At 37.6% G+C, this 22,121-nt stretch overlaps 1 protein-coding gene across 1 annotated transcript in view; it reads right to left on the bottom strand.

Moving 5' to 3' along the window:
- The window catches only part of ZNF292 (zinc finger protein 292), a 50,071-nt gene that overhangs the window by 14,614 nt on the left and 13,336 nt on the right, over positions 1-22,121 (bottom strand). The window contains exons 2-4 of the mRNA XM_058834480.1: positions 8,279-8,433; positions 7,718-7,796; positions 6,283-6,418 (exon numbers count right to left, since the gene is read on the bottom strand). Coding sequence (XP_058690463.1) covers positions 6,283-6,418; positions 7,718-7,796; positions 8,279-8,433 — 370 coding nt within the window. The remainder of the gene's footprint in view (positions 1-6,282; positions 6,419-7,717; positions 7,797-8,278; positions 8,434-22,121) is intronic.

Here is a 22,121-nt window from a genome sequence, read left to right as displayed (position 1 = left end):
AATTCTTTCAGCTTTGAAGCATGAAGTTTAGTACTACCTCCAGAACATTTACAGTCAATTGTTAAAACTAGACACAAAGACAATCAGGTTTTTTTAATCCTTTTGACATCAACCCCTCCCTGTTTCCACAACGTAGACATAATACTGCATAAAAAATCAACTTGGTTCTCAATTGCCCTCACTTTAATTTCATAACACATTCTCACATCTTTTATAAACAGCAAATATTTTCTACTGTTTTTTGTTTCTTTTGTGAAAACCAGCACATTCATTTCATGCTTTCAGTATTAGGAGTAAAATTTTGATCTTTTCTAAATGAGATTTTTTTTCCAGCCTTTCAGTATTCTCAAAACCTTCTGGTCATCTGCAGTGATTACTTTTTGACACATCTTGATATGAATTTTCATCATATTCCTTTTAATTTCACTGTCCTGAATTTCACCTGAATTATGTGGCCCATTCACTTAAATTATATTTTCTTGACTTTTCAAGTCCTGTTTTGACTTGATGAAATAAATACTTTCAACATAGAAGAAATCAATTCTCTCTGTAACACTTGAACTATTAGAATATGAAACATGGTTTGCTAAAAAAATAAAAAAGCTCATCTCATTTCATTCTTTGCTCCTTCCCATATTATTTAGCTTGATTCCCTATGGCCTTTATTTCATTATTTCTCCTTCTTCTAGCTGCTTATACAGTACATTACTAAAAGTCCATCTTGAAATCAAAATCAGGTCAACCGTTTTCTTTAGCACTTCAGTGCACAAGACTTAAAGGCAGGAAATACTGCCTTTTGCAGACATGGGGCCTGTTAGACCCCATCATCATCTTTCACCCATTTTCAGATTTATGGTTGAATTACCATTTCAACAAACTTCTCAGTTATTTGTTCATATCCTTGTACCCTGTTACAAATGATCAGCAATAGCTAACTGATGTATACAAATATTCAAGTAAAATGAACTCCTTCCTCTCCCCATGGTGATGATGATATGACCAGATTTGTATTTATACAGGAAGAAAGGAAAACCAGAGCACACTAACAGACAATGAGTAGACAGTAAATATTTTTTGTATTTATTAGAGGACATTCTAAGCAGCAGATAAATGTTCCTTTAACGTCATTACCAATGCATTATGAAAGACATTCATACTCCTGCCAACCTACGAATGACCCTGTGACTAACTACATTCAGTAGTCTAGCCTTGCTCTTCCTCTACCAGGTACCAATAATCCTTTCACCCACAACATTTAGCCCTGGATACTCTGCCTGGCATAACACTGGAACATTTTACCTTATTTCTGTAACAATATACAGGAAGACCTTAGACTTTAAGATATATTGGTAACCCAAGATGCTTCACTCTGATTTATTACTATAATTGCTGCATTTAATATTGTAAATATCATGTTCTATCTGCTAGTTCTCAGTAATCCCCCTCCTTTAGCATTTACTGCTTCCGCCAGCCTACCTTGCATAAGCATCACCACATTTTCTGTTATCTTCTCAACAAGACGCAGGAAGACCTCAGGGTTAGAGTTACATATTGGGCTCTTAAGCCTTTATTCTAATCTCAGTGATTACAACCATTATGTTTAACATCTGAAAGCTCATTCAAAACATGAATTTTTTAATTACATTTGTTTTGTAACTGAACTAAAGCTGACATTTTAAGACAAAAAACAGTGCTGGGGTTACAAGACTAAGTTTATGGTGGGGAACAGTCTCAAGGACAAGATTTTGAGGTTATTGAGGAAGGTTTTGTTTATTTATTAAATATTTGATAAATATATTTTATTGTGCAATGTCAATTTTAAAAGTTATTGTGGCCAAATTGCTAGTCTGCTATAACAATTGTAACTCATAAAAATGCTTTGAGACACAAGTGCTTTTCTAAAATGAACAACTTAACCTCTATGAGTGCAAACCCTGACATATTTAATGAGAACAATTACTGGAAAAATTATTAAATGTAATTTTTGTGCAATGCTCCTTTATCCATTATAATTCACAAACATATTCGTGCAAGGCATGTGCAAAACTAATATAAAATTACAGAACATGAGGGAAAACAAAGATGTGCAGATAACATCAGACAGCTGGTACTACAATCTACCAAGTCTATCAAATTAACTCGGACAGCCTAGGATCTAACCTTTTAGATAGTTTCCCTCTTATTCCCTTGAATCCCATAGCCAGCATGGTAGGTCCTACTGCCAAGTGATTCCATGCCAAGTTTACAAGAAGGACTATGAACTAAACTTTTATTACAGGTATTGCTGCTACCTCACATGGATTAAACCAGAGAAAATGTAATCCACAGATTAGCTGCATATGAGAGCAGGAGTAAATTCCAAGCACTAACAGGTTCTCTGTGGAAGACAGTCCAGATTAATGCCACATTTTGGCTAACTATTAGACTTAAAGAGCACAAAGAATATTTGCCCTACAAAGCACTCCTAATCCTACTACCAGACCCTTCATCAGATGTAGGGTAGGTTCAAATGAATTTACCACCTTTACATCTTACTTTGGCCAAGGAGGACGAAGCCAGAAGGTGAATATACACATGGACAATCCAACTCAGAGAATTTCAGTTGCTAGTCAGGAAACTAATGTACTGGCTTTGTCTAGGGTTGGGCTAATTTTCTTCCAGTGGCTGCTATGAGGCTGTGTTTTGGATTTGTGCTGAACACAGGGTTGATAATGTGGAGATGTTTCTGTTATTGCTGGGCAGGGCTTACACAGAGCCAAGGCCTTTTCTGCTTCTCGTACTGCCAGGCTGGTGGGGGGCTGGGGGAGCCTGGGGGGAGACACAGCCAGGACAGGTGACCCCAGCTGACCAAAGGGACATTCCAGACCATGGAACATCACGCTCAGTGCATAAAGGTGGGGAAGGAGGAATGGGGGAATGTTTGCAGTGATGGTGTTTGTGTTCCCAAATCACCGTGAGGTGTGATGGGGCCCTGCTCTCCTGGGGATGGCTGAACACCCGCCTGCCCACGGGAAGCTGTGAATTCATTCCTTGCTTTGCTTGTGTGAGCAGCCTTTGCTTTCCCTATGGTACCGTCTTTATCTCAACTTGTGAGATTTCTACCTTTACCCTTCCAATTCTCTCCCTGATACTGCTGGAGGGAGAATGAGAGAGTGGCTAAGTGAGGCTTGGCTGCTGGCTGAGGTTGAGCCATGACACCTCTTTAGTCATCTTTAAGTGTTAGTCCACATGTACATTCACACTATGGGTGACTCTGAAGTGACTTGATGCTTTCCATATCTATCAGGAGCTGGGACTCAGAATCCTTCATGCAAGCAACATCTCAGTACAATTCTGCTGAATTGTGCATCGATCCTGGATGCTTCTGTGGTGGCACAGTGTCTGGAGAAATGATAAAAGAAGTTCCACATAGTTGCTTTGAATATACCCAGGATGAAAACACTTTTTTTTGTCTCCTCTCAAAACTGAGGCTGCTGGTATCATTCAACTTCTGGTGACAGGTGCTATAATTACTGAAAACAGTTCCACATTGACTGTTCTGCCTGTTATCCACCATAACTGTCTCTGGATGGTTATATCCAGACATATATAGTGATGGTTGTATCCAGGTCCTCTTTTCAGTGTGATATTCTTTAGATGCCTCCCTACTACATTTAAACTTATGAAAAATTCAAGAACCTAACTCTTGGCATCTGGGTTTAAATCTCTAGGATTTAAGGACAATTAGAATTAGATACCAAAAAAGCAGCAGCAGCCTGGCTTTTTATAAGGTTATCAAAGTTCCTCCACTCACCCACAGTGTCAGCGGAGGAGCTACCAGTGACAGCTTTGAAAGATCATACCATCACTACAAGAAAAATCATAACCTCGAGGATGGAAAAGCACTTTCATGCTGAAGAGCACAAGCCACACTGACAGAAATCGAGGATGGAAGTGCAGTGTTTTGACATTGCATAGGCTATGGCATAATCCCAAACACTTTGGTGTACTTCAACTTTCAGTCTTTGGCACTCTGAACAACAAGGCTGCACAGACAGCCACGTAACTTCAGGAAATCTAATTTTCACTTGTCATTAATTCAGATCAGCTTCAATTCTAGATTAGTATCAGTCCTGATCTCACATTAAGCTATCTGGTGGTTCAGGAGGAGGCCAGTAAGACAATTAATTAAGACAAAAATTAAGAAAATTAAGACAACATTACTAAGGTTTCCTTCCGCAACCAATTAATTAAGTGGAGAAATGCAGAAAATTCCTCTCTCCAAATGCAAGTGCTTCTTGTCTATCATATGCAATCTTGAGAAAAAAAGAAGTCATGCAGGTGAAACCTGAAGTAATAGCAAGTCCAGTCACCATGCAAATGCAACGCCATGCAATGTCTGATAGTGGTGCAGGACCTACTCCCATAGGATTCTTACAAGAAATTCCTTAAAGATGTTAAAGTTCACTTTCCTGAAGTCCACAGTCACAGTCTTACTTATTGACCTGTGTCCTCCTCATCCAATACTGAACTTATGAGCAAGTTCTTAAAAAGACTCAAATATAAGGCAATTAAATATTAATTAAACATCTCTCTTACAAGTACCTGTTACAATGGCTGCAGGATGGTTGAGAGGAAGCTAGTAAAGGATACTTTATGGGACTCTGAGGACTATATACAAATCCAAAGTCTGTATTAGGTGTATAATAAGTAATTAAAAGAAGCAACAAAATGCAAATCTTGTGGAAGAGTAAGCCCAGTTTCAGCAAAAAAACAAACAAACTAAAAACCATGAAAATCACATTATACATTTACTGGACTTATCCAAGGGAGATGTGGTAATACGAATTAAAAAAGATCTAATTTATTTTCTAAAGGCATTAAAGGAAGTCTATCAAATCCTTAAAGTACCAAGCTCTTTTGGCAGTAAAAAAAAGATCCTTGCAGAAATAAATTATCACATAATAGAAAAAGGATAAAAAAAACCCCAAACATACTTTCAGTGGGTTTCTGTAGGATCTGTACCAGGGACAGCCTATGTCCAGCATTTTTATAAACTTCTGGAAAATGGCAGAGAACCATGACAAAATATGCTGACAAAAGCAGGGTAGCAAAAACATGCCAACAGTCCATAACACAGCATAGTAGATAAAATTAAAATGTTGATAGAATTCACAATATTATTTTCATGGGGGAAAAGAAATACAAGCCTAATTGTACATATAGGCATGATAGGCGAAAATCCTAACACTGAAATAGGTACTAGTCCTCAAAAGAAAATTTTCAGTTTTCAGTTCTGATTTAAGAAAACATTGGTCCAATGCTCAGTCAAGAAGCAAGGCTAACATAATGAAATATTATGAAAGGAATTTCCGCTGAAGGAAGCAGAAAATCATATTGACTGCTGAATAAACCTTTGGCTCCCCATACAAGGAGTGGGACAGTAAAGTTGGAAGACATGAAAACACTACATAAGAAAGAAGATGAGATATGATAGCAGACTATCGAATCAGGTCTTGTGATGCATTCATTAAAAGATGTGAGAATAGTTAACTTGTTAATAGATAGAAAACATCATATGAAATAAGCAAGCACCAGGCTAAAAAGGAGGAAGACAGTAAGAGGAATTACTTCACTTGATGTAAAAACAGTGCACCTCTGCCACAGATGCTTATGTGGCACTTTATACAGATTCTAAAACTATTTAGGCAAAGAATCAGAAAAAACAAATAAGATTTATTCACACAAGGATACCACTTCTGAATTGCAATCACCAAAACAAAAGTAACATATCAGGGCACTATCCTTGTAAGCTTCTGCTGATCATATATTCTTCCCTTTGCAACTACTGTTAGCCATTCCCAGAACTCAGATCTAAATGAATCTTCAGTAAAGGTCCTCCTGGCATTTCATAACTGAATTAAATGACATCTTCATTAAAAAAAATATAAGCAGTTTTTATTTTTTGGGTTTATGTCAAATAAATTTTGTATATTAGTATTGAACTTACCCCATCGTAAATTAGTCTGTATGTAAACTTCCTTCACATGGCTTATAAATAAAATGTCAAGAGAATTTGAAGCATGATTATGATTTATGCAAAATACCAAGACTAAATTATTTATATGTTACCATGAACACACTGTCTTAATAATTCCAAAAATGCTACATGCATTTTTATCTATATAGCTTATAAATCATCACAAACTATATTGAACAAAAAACTTCCACAGATGATAATAATATTTCAATGTATCATAAAAATTAAGTACATTTTATTTCAACTATAACTTTAAATTATACCTTTATCTGGGTCCAACTGTTCCTGGGACAGAATACCACACAAAACTGGGTTCTTCCACACTCCCCTCTCTTGTGTAAGTGTTGTTAAAATGTGCAATTCCTGGCTGCCATTTTCCATCAAGTTTTTATGAGCCACCTAAATAATATATTTTACAAAACAAGGTATTGTTTAAAAAATATATAAATAATGTGTCTTTCATACCTTATGTTATCAAATTAACACCTTATCAGATACAGAGTTAAATATATAACAAAACAATCTTAACATTCAGCTTACATAAGCTTTACTTCTGCCTCTACTGCCTAAGATATAAGCTGAGAAACATCAACAACTGAGTGCTTCAAACTCATCTTGAGATTTATTTACAGGGCTACTTCTGAAATTTCTGAAACTAAATTTTGAAATAGGCCTCTCTTTTAAAAATGGATGAGGAATTTCTCTAGTCCACATACTGTTCTGATAGCAGGTACCTAAACTTTATCTTCTCAAACTCCTCAGCAGCTCAGTTTCTATGTACTGGAAACATTGAAAAAAATATTTTTATAATGTCGAAAGATTTTAGCTGTTAAGATCTCACTGCATGTTTCTATGCAAATATGATGAAACAGGCTGGAGTCTTAAAATCAATTAAAATATCTTCCACTGCAATTATATACCAGAATAAATTCTGTGAGCAGATATACACTCAGGAGCAAACTAAATACCTGCAAAAATCTGTGGCTTAAGCAGCAATGCACAACTTACACTGGTCCTTTAAAAATACCAAAAAAAAACAACCCAGAAATGGCTCATTTTTCTTTTACTTTTCCACCTGCTCTCAAGGCTGTGGAACCCCTCAGCATCAAATACATCTCTTCAGAATTGATTTATATAAGGCAATTGCTAGTCAAAATTCACTCTAAAATAATCAGCCTTTCATCTTCCTACGTTATTTTGACTGAGAATCCTAGGGTAACTATATCTGGTTTGTTCATTATTACTCTCTTCTCCTCCCTCCTCCTTTGTTCTTTTTAAAACTGTAGACTGGACCCCCCACTACATATTTCTGATAAATACTGAGAAGCAGAACTTGTTCCAACACCTTCCTTTAATGCAGAGCTCTAACCTTAACCCGCCAGTGCCCTGTGAGAGAGAGAGATCCAAGAACCCTTCAGTATCAACTGGTTTTTCATTCATAAGTTTCAAACATTCAACTATAGATAGTAAAGAATGACATATATGATAGGATTCACTTCTAAGAGTGTTAATAGTCAAACACATTTTAAAACATGAATTTTCTTTCAATAATCTGCAAAACTCTGCAATTACTACAGAGTACATAGTATTTCCAGCTAAAGGCCTTGATCCTTACAGACATCCTACATACTCAATATCCCTAGGTTTCCAAACCATTCTGAAAAGCTCTTAAGTCTCCACTTCATGAACCAAACTCACCTGTACAAAAGCCTGAAATTCTTCCCATTTATTTTCAGGTAAGTCCAGAGGCAGACATAGTAGAAGTTCAATACAGCTTCTGGAAGTCAAAAAGGAGTATTATTTGAGGCAATTGTTGACATTGAAATTATGTCAACTTTACAATTCTTTATTCTAATATCAAAATTGTTGTTTGCAACACCAGCCATGAAACAGTTTGCTTTCTCGAGCACATTAAGAAAAAGAGGTCATGAACACTCTTGGAGAAACTGTAAAAGCAAATTCTCTAAAAGACACCATTAAAAAAAGAAATCATAGAATCCAACCCTGTAAATTCTTGTGCAAATTGATGCACTTTCAGATAGTACGCAGATCACTAATAGCAAAGTGTTTCAAGCCAGGAATGTTGTCTTGTCCTAGGTCAGGAATCCTTCTTGCCTCAATTACAACAAGATATTCTCCCTTACATACAGCATCCACCATGAGGGAGGTAGGTGCTGAGAACTGGACTGGGGAAGCGTTTAAGCAATGAAAAGTTAATACCATACAGACTGGTTTTAGCAACCAAAAAAACATACTCACAGTGCTAAACGTTCAAGCACAAAGGCTACGTTTTCACACTCAGAGGTAAGGTAAGGTCGTGCTTTAACATAACTTCGGATAGCCACCGTGTACACCTCCAACAGAGGCAGAGGATCTTCTGATGTCTTCCACTTCTCTGCATATTCCAACAAAGTCTATTTAGGAAAAGGAAAAAAAACAATCCAAAAATCAGGAATAAATTTAAGTTTGAAATTTTATATTTCTCACTAGCAGATCTCCTTAATATGAATTACAGATTCTCAACGAATACTTTTTTTTCCTTAAAATTTACTGTTTCATTAAAAACTGACACTTAAAAGACTCCACACACAGTCATTCTCTGATCATACAAAAACGTTATGACTGACACTTCCTCCCTGTGATAACATCATATGATTCATTTTACATTCCTATTTTGCAAATACCGAAGCCTGAAGAGCATATCATAGTTAAGGGACTGAAAACTCATATTTAGACATTCATCTCTATAGTTCAGCTTCTAAAGCAGGTAAATTTGAAAGTACTAGTCTTTATTTTAATTTCTTTACTTCCAGGAACAGTTTTACTTTCCCCCTGCTTTGCCACCTTGAAGATACAGGTATTTTCAGGACATTGGTTTTTACATGGCTCTGAAAGGACTATGTTCTATGCATTTTAAAGACACCATTTGTACATCAAAAACTCATTAGTAAAAAGATTGCTTTCCTACTTGCCACATGAACACCAGTGATTTCAAACTAAAACTCATGAGAATGATGAAACAAAAACCACCAACCCAAGTGCAGAAGACTTCTATTCACTTCCGTTAAGGCCAGAGGACTCAGACACACATTTAGGCAGAGTAGATAATAAGGTTCTCCAGTCAACATCCCAACCACATCCCCCACGGATCTCTCCTATCATGCCTAGGGTAACTTGATGGATTGAAAACTAATTCCTACACCATGGCGGGCTGCATGGAGTCTGTCATATTATAATAACCAATTTTGCTGTTTGCTTCTTGAGGAGCCATAACACACAACTGAGAGTAAGAGAGAGTTTTGGCTGTCTGACGCCTGAAAGCAGGATCATTATAATATATTGTTTGGAGGAATATGTTGATGGAGCTGTGCATATACTAAAGAACAGAGACTCTAAAGCCTTTTTGGGCAACCTGTTTCTGAATGTTTAGAATCACATTTATTAGGATTTTCCTCCACCAGTACCTAGTGAAGCAGTCCCACAGAGGGATTAATCCCCCTCAAACTGGTGCTAGCATAGCTGAGGGTGTAGCAGGTCCTTAGACAGGGCATACTGGAGCTGCTCAGGAGAACAGCTGGGCTGGTGAAACAGAGCTGATCCCAAGCCTCTACTGGTGCATGGGGCTACTCCCTCCCACCCCCCAGCTTTGTGCTCACCTTAGGCAGACTACGTGTCAGCGCATTCCCCCTGGATGCTAAGCTCCCTCCCAACAGTCTCTCTGACCTCCCTTACCTTGCTTGCTCCCACCAAATCACTATCATACACAAAAGTGATGAAGATGTGCTCTGTCCCCTATTTCAGTCACTAATAAAGAAGTTAAGGGATTATTTGTTCCAATGCTGAGCTTTGATAGGAAGCTGCCAAGTAGCTGGCTGTCATCTATACTTCATAGTACTGTGTCTTTGGGACCCACACATCAGCTAGTGGACTATTTCATAGATCTGTTTATAAGAATACTGTGTGAGATGAAATACTAGGACCTGCTGATGTCTGGAAGAAAACACATCTGCCGCTATCCCCTTGTCTGCAGAACCACCTACTTCACAGAAGGAAATCAGATTTGTTGTTGTGAAAGCATGTTACAGAGCTCATACTGTCAAGGACATTCAGCAAAAGTCACAATTCTCCATTTACTAAGGACAGCTGTAATTAAACTAATTTTGACAAAATTGTTTCAATTCTGACAAGGTTTGTTCTGGTAAGGAAAATCAAAGCTCTTCTGCTAGAGAGTCCCTCACATACCCAAATAAAGAAACAGAACAAAGTGGTTCTCAACCCAGTTAACATCAAATGCTGAAATGTTGTTTAATTTTTAACATGTTAATACAATTATCTAAAAGAATTTGCTATGTTTGGGATACAATGCAACTCAAATGATAAAACGGAACTTAGTGCAATTTTATGTATCAGAATGTAAGAAAACAAAATGTTAACTATTCTGTAAAGGCAAGCCATCCCATTAAAAAACAAGACAAAACAGAACTAGGTTTATTCCTGTCTTCAATTCTGCCAAGATAGGCTTAAGTTAAATTCAGCATTGTCTGTCTGTTAGCTGTCTGCACTGAGTTAGCCGGTGGTAATATTACATACTTAAAATTCTTACATTTGGCAAAATCCAAATAAATCCCCTCAATAAAAAATGTAATCTATACTGAAATGAATCAGAAATCTGTTTCATATCATCATTTGCAATTACAATACCATCAACAGGTTATATATTGTTCACCCAAAACAAGGACCCAAAGGTATCTCATTCAAGGACATAACAGGTAAGAAATAAGCAGGTTTTGGCAAAGTGCTGCATTAAAACCTGTCTGGTTTTAAAGGAGATCTTATGACACAATGAATATGTAAAGAAGTTACATGCTCTCTCCACTGTAGGAGAAGATGCTTCTGAACATCCAGTGCTTCCTATTGGAACCTTGAACCTAGATGGAATACTGTCTGTTTTGCTGTAACACTCAATTTGATGCTCTCCTAACAGCAGGAAAAAAGCACCGCAGATCATGGCAGAGAAATTGAGGAAGAGCAAAACAGAGCTGAAGCATGAAAGAAAGAACAGAGGAGGACTGGATAAACAAGCTAACAATATTAGCAAACACTATTTCAGAACCACTTGGAAATTTTGCTCAATGTACTAGAATAATCAGATTGGAACAAAGCAGTTGCCTTCAAAGAATCTTGAAAGAAAACTCCAGTGAAGAGCCTCTCTTTATCCTAATACCCTCATAACCAGAAGCACTATGATTTCCATTACTGACTTGTCACATGCAACCTGTTTAAGGATGCTAGTGGCAAAACAGCAAAGCCGAACAAAAAACAGCCCAGGAAAGCATACTTTATATTCTTCACTTTTTGGGTCTTGGAGCAATGTTTCATATGGAAAAGGCAATAACTTCTTCCCTTTGTCCAGCTGATATAAGTAGTCCCATTAAAAGAGTGAATAGTATTAAGCTTCAGTTTACCTGAATGCCACAGACCTGTAAAAGTAGTCCTCTCTCCACAAATTGATGTTGTTTCTTGTTAAGAATTCACTAGAGCAATCAATACTGCACCTTTCATAGTATAGTACACACAGAAAATTTAAAATAAAAAGCACAGTGATATAATCCTCTTTCCTTACGGAGTAAGCTTTTTCTTCTTTTAAGTGCTTTGGAATGACTTGCATTTTTGTACTGGAGAAAACACCACACAACTGCTTTTTGTTAAAAGAGTATTACAGCTTAACCAATTTCACACTTACTTAAAAGACAATTCCCCCAGTAAAGGGAATATGTGAAAACAAGTTGCTGGTGAGACTGAATAAAAGAGGGACAAACATGGTAATTTGAAATTCAGCATACTTTACTGCTCATATTGATTCATAGATATGCTTGGAAAACTCTTTGCATTAGTTTGGAATGCTACTTAGCTCAGACAATTAGCTTTGTAATTGGAGATAAATAGTTAAAATTAACACTGTTACCCCAAATTACTTTCCTTTCTAATTAATTTGAAAAATATATACTCCTCTTTTTAGACTGAATATATATTAAAAAAACCCCAAACCACAACACTAACTGATCTCCCAAGTGGTAGCTAACATTTAAGACCAAAGCAGTAACAGCATAAACTACCATTCAATTTTACCCATCTTTTATCCAAACTGTCCAAATTTGCTACAACTGGCCTGGAAGCCAAACAGCCAAATCTGGCCAAGTAACTTCTGCTAGTAAATTAAGTCGATATTTAAGAATCTGATCTATGAAGTCATGAATCCTCTTTAATACTTGAAACACCATATTATTAGTTGATGTAAATTTCATTCTGAATGTGGCCCATATATTTTTGTTCATCTCCTCTTCAAAAGACCACAGCAAACAACAAGATTAATGCAAGCTTTGGCAAATGAAGGACATTTCCAACTTAGCTACCTAGCCAGGACAACATAACTTGGAAGTGTCTCTTAAGTGTTGAGGACAAGAAGGAAGAAGAAGGGGTAAGAAAAAAGGAGGAGGCAGGAAGATACAACTAAACAGTCATCTAAATGTGACTGAAGAATATCCAGAATATTCTCAGCTGCCATTGCAAAGATGAGAACCTAAGGAGGAAACTGACAGTCAGTAGAGAGACACTGATTCATAATATGACAAGTGACCACTGAGACCTCTAACAACAAGATCAGGAGATCTCAAGTTTCATGGTAGGTGGTCAGCATGCTAAAGAACCTCCAGCTAGGCAGTATCACCATCCAATCTACACATGGGGGGGACACATTATGACAGAACTCAGCTGGAATTCTCCCAGATAAATAGGAACCTTGCAGAAATACCATGTAGTCATTAATACCAGAAAATTGGATGAGAGAAGAATTATAAAAACACTTGCAGAAACTATGACACTCCAATGAAGACCACTACAATCCACATTCAGATTATTAAGACTAAACTGAAGCAACTAAAATCTAATTTTTAAGATAGAAAATTCAGTAGCAGTTAGTAAAAAATAGATATAATCAACAGATTGGCAAATTCTCAGAATACACCATCTAACAAAAAGTATTCAGTGTTGGTGACCTGTTACTATCATCTCTTAAAAGCGGCAAACACACTGTAAAAAGCAAGAAGAGTTTGCACTATAACATACTGGCACTAATTTCAGCATTAAATTGTGCTATTTTTATCTCATATATATAGATCAGCCACTTCCAAGCCTTTATATGAACTATATTAAACGTTTACACCCACCACACCCTTCAAAAATATTCGTTACTATGACAGATTTCCTTGTCTGGATGTCTCTAGACTATACAGCACTGCCATTTTACAAAGAAAATCAAATTCATTCTGCTTTGCTTAATGAATCAGTGTTGTGCTCTGCTTACAACCATAAAAAGAAAGAATTTTACCCCCAGCCCTGGGCCCCATTAAGTTATTTATCTCCCTAGTCGGGACATGCTTGTTAATCAAGCCAAGTACTGTATTCCAAGCACAGCAGCAAAAGTTTTGTTCCTCTGTGAGACTGAAATACACATTTTATTTTAGCAGCAGCTTACACAGTCAAGAATCCTCCAAAACTGGAATAATCTTGACCTGTACAATAAAAATAAATATGTACTATACCTGTGATTTCAACTGTGGAAAATGTATAGCCACAGGTTAATTCAGACGATTTTCAATCTTTAGCAGAACCCTTACAAGAATGTTGCTGTAGCAACCCACCCACCAGAGGATGGTTTACTGAACAATCTTTGCTAAAACTAGCCCTACAACACCAAAGCAGTGGTAAAATATGTTTCATATTAAAAGGCAGCACTATTTACTGTTAACAGGAGTTACACATGTAGCCCTACATCTCTCTTCAGCTCTGAAGAACAGATTCTTACCCTCAACACACCTGAATAACGCAAGCTTAAATATATGTAAGAACATGACTGGGACTGTCATTTTCATTCCCTGCTACACCCAAAGGACTAAGAGGCTGCAAAAGTGACAGACATTGGTCACACAGGTAAGATGCACCTCTCAAACAACTCCAAGAACTAGTAAAACCTTTATTTCAGTGACTTTCTCCAAGCACATCCACATAGGAGAAAAGTCCAAACAACAAGCTCAACACAATTGCATTATATGGAGATGAATCTTAGGGAGCTGCGTACAAAGAGTGGCTGAAGGAGCTCCCTCCACAAAAAAAAAACTCCACAGTGGCAGAAGCAGCAAAGCAATGACCGAGCTCCACGCACACAGGCAGGTGCAGGAACTACAGCACTTCTCAGTGATATCACTCTGCTGCTTGCTGCTCACAAGGAGCATTCCCACAGAGACAGGGCTCCCCTTGCCACAACACCACCTCTCACTCCTCCAGTACCTTACAACAACCAATTGACACGAAAGAGCAGCTGTTTTCAGAGGAACTACCAATAGCCTGATTCAAGAAAACAGGTCAAGCTTTATTCAAAGCTGGTGAAGAATGGCTACAGTTCTGCTATCACCAACAGAAATTTCAAAGGAAAGTGAGGGTTCCAGTCAAGAAAGGGTAACTAAAGAAAACCAGCAAAGCAAGGCTCCCATATGAGCCATGTAAATTACTTAACACTGTTTTTCTTGGCTTATGATTCTGCCCTGTAAAGGCAACAGGTATGTTCTAATAACCAGGGCAACTCACAGCTTGTATCCCTAGATGATGGATCATGAGGAAACAAAAATGAATTTGAGATCCTGAGTTTGGTATCATCATACAGAGGAAGATGCAGAGAGATGCCATAGACTGTGATGAGCCTGAAAACATAACCACTTGAGTCAAAACAAGTTCCACTGCCTGCTTTGGACTGGTTTAGAATTGGATGTTTAGGATTAAAGGGACTGAAAGAAGACATATAACATAATTTGATCCAGAGTAAGTGTCCCTTAGGACTTTGTCTTGGGACCAGTGCTTTTCAGTATCTTCATCCATGATGCAGGCACCGAGATCAAGTGCACCCTCAGCAAGTTTACAGATGATAAAAAGCTGAATGGTGTAGTTGACACAACAGAAGAAAGGGATACAAGTCCAAGAGGGACTTGGACAAGCTTGAGAACTAGGCCTACAAGAACATCATGAAGTTCAACAAGTCCAAGTACAAGGTGCTGCACCTGGGTCAGGGTAACCCCAGACATGAACATGAACTGGAAGTCATTGAGAGCAGCCCTGAGGAAAAGGATTTGGTTGTTCTCATGGATAAAAAGGTGAATATATGCCAATAAGCTGTGCTCACAGCCCAGAGAGCCAACTGCATCCTGGGCTGCATCGAACGAGGGGTGGCCAGCTGGTCAAGGGAGGGGATTCTCTCCCTCTATTGTGAGTCCTTTTGAGATCCAGGCTGTAATGCTGCATCCAGCTCTGTGGTCTTCAGCACAAGACAGACATAGACCTGGTTGAGCAGGTCCAGAGGAGGCCACACAGATGAACAGAGGAATAGAGCAGCACTCCTATGAATAAAGGCTGAGAAAGCTGTTGATCAGCATACAGAAGAAAAGACTTTGGAGAGATCTCACTGTGGCCTCCCAGTATCTTAAGTGGGCTCATAAAAATGAGGGGGAGAGATATTTTGTACAGGCAGTAGTAACAGGACTAGGGGCAATGGTTTTAACTGAAAACGGACATGATGTTAGATTAGATGTTAGAAAGAAATTCTTTACTCAGAAGGTGTTGAAGCTAGATATCTCATCCCAGGCACTGCTCAAGGCTGGGTTGGATGGGTCCTGTGTAACCTGATCTAGTGAATGGTATCCCTGTCCATGGCCTGGAACTAGACGACCTTTAAGGTCCCTTTCAACCCAAACCATTGTATGATTCAATAAATTTTGTACAATCGGGTTCCTCAGGTGATCATGAGCCTAACCTTCACTTAAGAGACTTATGGTGAGACAATACATGAAAATGATTTGTGCTATCTTCTTCTTCCCTACAAGATTATAACCTAGAGAAATTAAAAAGCAGGGGAAGAGATATAACCTTGATTTCTTTCAGTATTTGAATAACTGAAGTTTGTCTGTTTAAGCCTGCAAGTTTATTAGACTAATAAGGAAAGATCTCACACAATTATTCTTGCTAAAGGTAGTTCAAAAATATCAATTGCCAGAATATTTAGTATTCCTTTTCCAGAAAGCACACAAAAAAGTGTTTCCTGCCAAAATCATACGTCATTTTTCAGACACTCTGAAAAGCAGACAATTCTCTTAATTTAGCTTGTAACAACAGAGATACACAATGAATTAAGTCAATGGTCAGTCCATAACCTGAAAGACAAGGACTTACTTTCTTTGAAGGAATAAATCACCTTACCATGGCAATACTATTATCTGACAATAAGACATGGGGAGTGAGATAATGTTCTTTGTGAACAGTTGGCTTCTACATTAGATTGTGTTAGAAAATCAGATCTAGTGCCAGACATTGTTTTTTAAATACATACAACTAAAGCAAAAGGAAGTATTTTATACTACCACATATGTACTGCTTGAGTACTACTCATCATCTAGAAGATGTTTTCTTTTCCCATGCAAACTGAGGAAAAACAAGGCTGTATGTATTTCCCTCGGTTCATGAAATATATTGCCCGTGGTCAACTAAAGAACAGCACAAAAAGTGAATGGTAATTAATGGTAATTCTAGTATTGACCTTTAAAAGCTCTACATTACTATCTGCTTGCAATTATTTCAACTCTTGCTTCCTCAAATTTCTTGTGTAATACTACAGATGAGCAAGAACTATCTTTCAAATACAAACAGCTGTATTTTAAGAATGTAATTCACAATCATATTCTCACTCCTGCTTGTCAATGTGCAAGTTACTAAAACATGCAATGATGAGCCATGAGAAGTAGGAGCAAAGCCACTAGAGCAGTAAGGGTATGAAAATACTGAATGTGTCTATTGAAAATCTTCCTATGTGATCTGACTGCTGCTGAATGTGAAGAACACTGACAATGCAGCCACACTGACCTGTGAAGAAAACAGAACAGATGATGCCTCCTGGTTTTGTATTACCAGCACAATCTTCTCTTTGTATTACAAAGCTGGTGTAACCCTGAAGGTAAACTAAAAGACTCTTAACATTTAAACCTAAACTGAAATTAAAATGGAAATGTATCCCTATATTCTGTACCCCACGCAATTACTCGTTCCTCAACTGCCATCCTTCTGCTTTTGACACTTTTACTGAAGCTTAGAAAAGTGAGATTTACTACATCTCTAGAAAAGATGTTTCCCCCTTCATGATTCTGTACTTCATTTTTGTCGCCTTCTGCACTGATCTCCACACCTTGCAGATAATCACTAAATGAAGACTTGGATTTAAAAGTCTGACTAATAGGCCCGGATGATTTCTCTCTGCTGTATGCCTTCTCCAACAAAGGAGTTGTATAATATTCAATTACCAAAATAACCCAATTAGTAAGATTAAATACACCCCCCCAATACTAACTCCAAGGGTCTATAATCTTAAGTCAGTTTTCACTTCCAAAACTGCAACCTATCTGCTTCTCCCTGAAAAAGTATTTCCCATGCATGTGCTTCACATTGTTGACTGCTGCTAACTGCTAACGTGTAACTATTACTCAAAAGAAAACAGAAGAAGATTCAAAACTGCTGGATAAACTTTCCTCTCCCAGGGGAGTTAAGAGCACCATGAAATATTCAATAAAGTTCTTGCAGTATCCATGGCTCCACGAGGACTGTTCATCAGTACTGGAATGCGTACACTGACACAACTGTCTGCTTGAACTTGAGAAGTCTCCACCAGTCACATCTTGCCAGTAGATAAGCTCACTGACAATTCTTGCATCCAGGACCAGTATCTTAAGCATCTTAAGAGGAAACACTGAGGAATCTTAGATGTACAGCACTCCATTGCAGAAGCACGCAAGGCAACTGTGCACAAGCACAGTTCCCAGATGGTGTCACATTAAGGGTGCGCACACATCCTGATACTAGGCTAACCAAGTATTTTGAGGTCTCACTACATTTTGGGCAGCTAGACCATCAGATACGGAAACTTCTAAAAACATTTCATAAATTATAGGTTTATGCAGTTACTTTGAGATAGCCAAGATGAACACATTTCTTTAAAAACATTAATATATTGCCACTTTTTAATACCAATAAATTCACTGCTGAAATTCCTACATGAAATACAAATGAACAGAAAGGTTTTTTTAAAAAAAATCTGTGAATTATATTCTAACTGCAATGTATAAATAAAGTTGTTATAAATAACTTTATTGAACATGCATAAATTCCTCAGACCAAGAACAGAACAATACAGTGAGAAATAAAACATCTTTAAAAAAGGAGTCCAAAAAATGCTGAATGGCCACTAAAACACTGCTTTCCAGGAATAAAGACAAGAGAATGAAATGCTCTCTAGTTTTTTTAGGATAGCCAGGAAAAAATTTCTCAGACATGCAGAGGTAACAAGCCCTTGAATGCTAACAGAGAATGGGTACTGGAGAAAATGCTAGAAATTGCAAGACAGATTAGTCCCTGACAAAGGCCCTAAATCCTAAGAGATGGAACACAAGGAATATGTTGGCTTGATGTGGATTCTTAATCAAGTAGCTAGGTATCATGACACAGATGCTATCATCTGACTTAACAATAGCAGAATAAAAGTTTTGGTTTGTTTGGGTGGTTTTCTGGGAAATCTATTACACTGATTCTTGGGCTGAGGCTAAACATTTATCTCATTCAAGACAAGTTTATTTTTGAAAGCTGTATTTTTCAGAGTAAAACTGTGAGCCTGAAGCATAAGCTCACTGACCACTACAACCAATAAAGAACTGAGCATGTGATCAAGACAGCATTGTTCAAATTCCTGGAAAGCTGATAACAGTCTACTTTTAAGGTAAATTTATGATAGCTTACAAACTAAGTCAGGCTTCTGGCCTTGAGTTTTTTGTGCAATTCCAGCCCTGTGCTAGTATCATTACTGGATCACATGAAAAGTCACAGAACTGAACTGGTAAAATAGAAATAAACCAGTAAGTAAGTTAATGGATCTCTCCCTTCCATGTGGGGCATCAGTCCTGGTTTGCAATAGTAAAATCATCCCCACCCCAAAGAATTCAGTGTAAAAGAACTCAATTAGAAGATGACTAGGATTATAGCAGGCATGACCAATGAGCACAAGACCATGCACTGGGCAATCGTCCTCACAGCTTCTATAAAGGAATTGCCTCAAGAAGCATTTCCAAACCATCAGAACTTAAGTGAACACAGCAACACCGCCTGTGATGCCTCTCTCAGGTAAGGAAAATGAACAGACTGGTTCAGAATAGCTTTATAACGTGTTCTTTTTAACTAAGTATCTGAGATACTAAAAATAAATTAAAAGTCCAGATTTAGACATATCTGGAGTCAAGAAGATTTTATACCAATACATGTGTACCAGATGATGTCTTTATGAAGTCCTACAGCAAAGTTACATGCTAAAGGGACACACAAAAAAAAAATCTTTACAGTGTTAAACTACAATTATTCTCAGCCTTGATGAGCTAAAGCTTCTAGAGATGAAAACTATCTTTTACTTTTGTGATTTCTCTCCTTGCCTTTCTCTCCACCTTGTTGTTCAGTGTTTTACCAGAAGATGGAGAACAAGCCCTTCATCACATAAAAAACCAACTGCTGCAACTTCTTTTTTTTTAAAACTGTGAGGTTAAGGTTCCCATGAAAAGTTCCCACCTTATTTGAGGAAAGTGAAGGCAGCTAAGGAATTGCTGGGATGCAACCAGCATTTGCATTCACTTTGTGTAAGTACAAACTACCCAACTAAGATGTCAAATGAACAGAGTATTCAAGCAAAAGCTTGAGCAGCTCTTGAGCTAGTTCTGCATGCTGAAAAAACCCTTACTTCCCTGACTACTTTAAACCAAGTCTACTACAGATTGCCCATTAGTCATTAGAAACAAATACTGTAACATGATTCTTAAAGCATTTAAGAGTAAACTAAATGGTTACATAGTATAAACCCCATCTCTTGCCCATTTAAAAAAGTACAGGGGAAAAGGAGGGGGAAAAAAAATCACAAGTATCTACTGCTTTCACTGCGGTATGACACCCTTCTGATCAAGACATTCTTCACATCACAATGACCATAATCAATCTTTATTTTCCTTTCACCTTTGTCTCCAACAGAAAAACTGAAACATAAATGACCTGTTTCCATTTTGTTTTCAAGTTGGGATACCCAACAGGCAATTTTACAGATTTTTAGGTTAGAACAAAACTTTCACAGAAAAACACAGATATTTCAAACCTTTCCACAAGTATCAGACTTAACAGCACCCATCTGAAATATTGCTGCTATCACAAATTTGCCATAGTAAAATCAAGAAAACCAGTTTTTATTTATTTAGAACAGTACACAGAGAAGTTACTTTACATCAAAACAACACAGCACTGCACTTCTAAATAATTTCCAAAGCAGTTTAATGATGCAAATTAAAACTGGCACTACTTAACTGATTCAGTATTTGTTTACCAAGGCTTAGCACTGTTACCTTGATTTTGTAGCTACACAAGTGATGCAAGAATATTAGCTCTTACATGTTTGTTATTATAATACAAAACAAACCAGAACCAAACAGCAAAACTCCAGCAGGTACACAGTATCAGACCGCGTATACGGAACTCTGGATGACATAATCTAATGAGATAGTATTTTCTACAGGACAAATGATGGTTATGATCAAAGAACATCAATCTCAATTTGTTCTCAATTTTTATTTTTAAAACTTATCAAGATTTTAATTTATTTATATGCTATTTTTACTTGAATGTGTTTCTGAATTGCCTCACAATAAAGTTTTAAAGCAAAGTATAGCTCTAGAAAGCCAAGACTCCCGTTTGGCTGAAGAATCAGATGATGACGCTTTAATTCTAATGGAGATATTGACTTGTGCCCAGAAGAGTGGACTGAAGCCAGACTCTTAATTCTATCACTTACTACAAGATCGTATTTAAGCAATTGTTTTCACTCTCAGTTTCTGCAGCATGGTACAGAGCTATCCAATTTTTTTCCCATTACAGCTCTTCCACTGACAGGCTGCAGTTTCAATCTGTGCTGCTTTTTCCTTTCCCTTCAAACAGAAAACTCCAACTGCTTTCACTCTTTGCAAAGCCATCCTAACATCACTGGCTTCTCTACCCTGCAGCTGAAAACAAGTGAAAGTCATGCCAAGATTAGCAAGGACTGAATCAGTGAGTCAAGACAGACTCATTCAGAGATGAAGTTCAAAACCAGAATCTGAGTTTGCCAGTTAGGTTCTGGTCCACAAAAAGCTCACAATGACTATACCATTCCAGTGCAATGCACAAGGAGTGGATAATACATCAGAAAAAGGGTTCTGAGAACCCAAGTCTCCAGTGAACCCATCACAGACTGGCATTCAGCTGGTTCCATTAACTGGATGCCCACTAGCAGGTGAAGTAGACTGCAACTGCTTCTGGAACAGAGCTTCTGGTTTAGTTTCATCCAAAAGACATTAAAATTTCTACACTACAGAGCTGTTCCACTATGTAAAAAGAAGTGTGCTAACAGGGATGATCAGAACACTTTCAAATCAAACCCCATGTCTGATCCAGAGTATTAACATATAGGAACTCAGTCTTTTGGTTCACATGTATCCTCTAAAACTGTTCTTTCAACCACTCTCATGTCTCATTCATCTACTGAAGAGACTTTCAGAACACTAAAAGCAACTTTTGTTAGACGGTATGAGCAGGTATTTTTTCATACTCTTGTCTGTATAGCAGCGTTTCTCCTGACATTGGCAAAAAAAAGCCCACCTGAGCTCTGCTCACCACCCCTGTATTTGAAGTACCACCTACAAGGTAGCACTGTTTTTTATTACTGGTACCTTCAGAACCCAGATACACAGGTATGCACTCTGTGATATAGATACCCATCACTTAATAAGACCTGATTTTTTTGGCACTATCTAACAAAGGAAACATGAGCTCAAATACCTTCAAGTACTAGTTTCCAGAACAAGTTTCCTTTTAAAGATAATCCATAAAAGTGTTGCAAAGCTCTGTCTACCTACAAGCCCTTTTTAATAAACATTCTCCCCCCACCATCCTCTTC

The sequence above is a fragment of the Poecile atricapillus genome, chromosome 3 (assembly GCF_030490865.1).
Source record: "Poecile atricapillus isolate bPoeAtr1 chromosome 3, bPoeAtr1.hap1, whole genome shotgun sequence".
NCBI lineage: Eukaryota > Metazoa > Chordata > Aves > Passeriformes > Paridae > Poecile > Poecile atricapillus.
The sequence above is the reverse complement of the archived record's forward strand: the minus strand, read 5'-3'. Positions and strand labels throughout refer to the sequence as shown.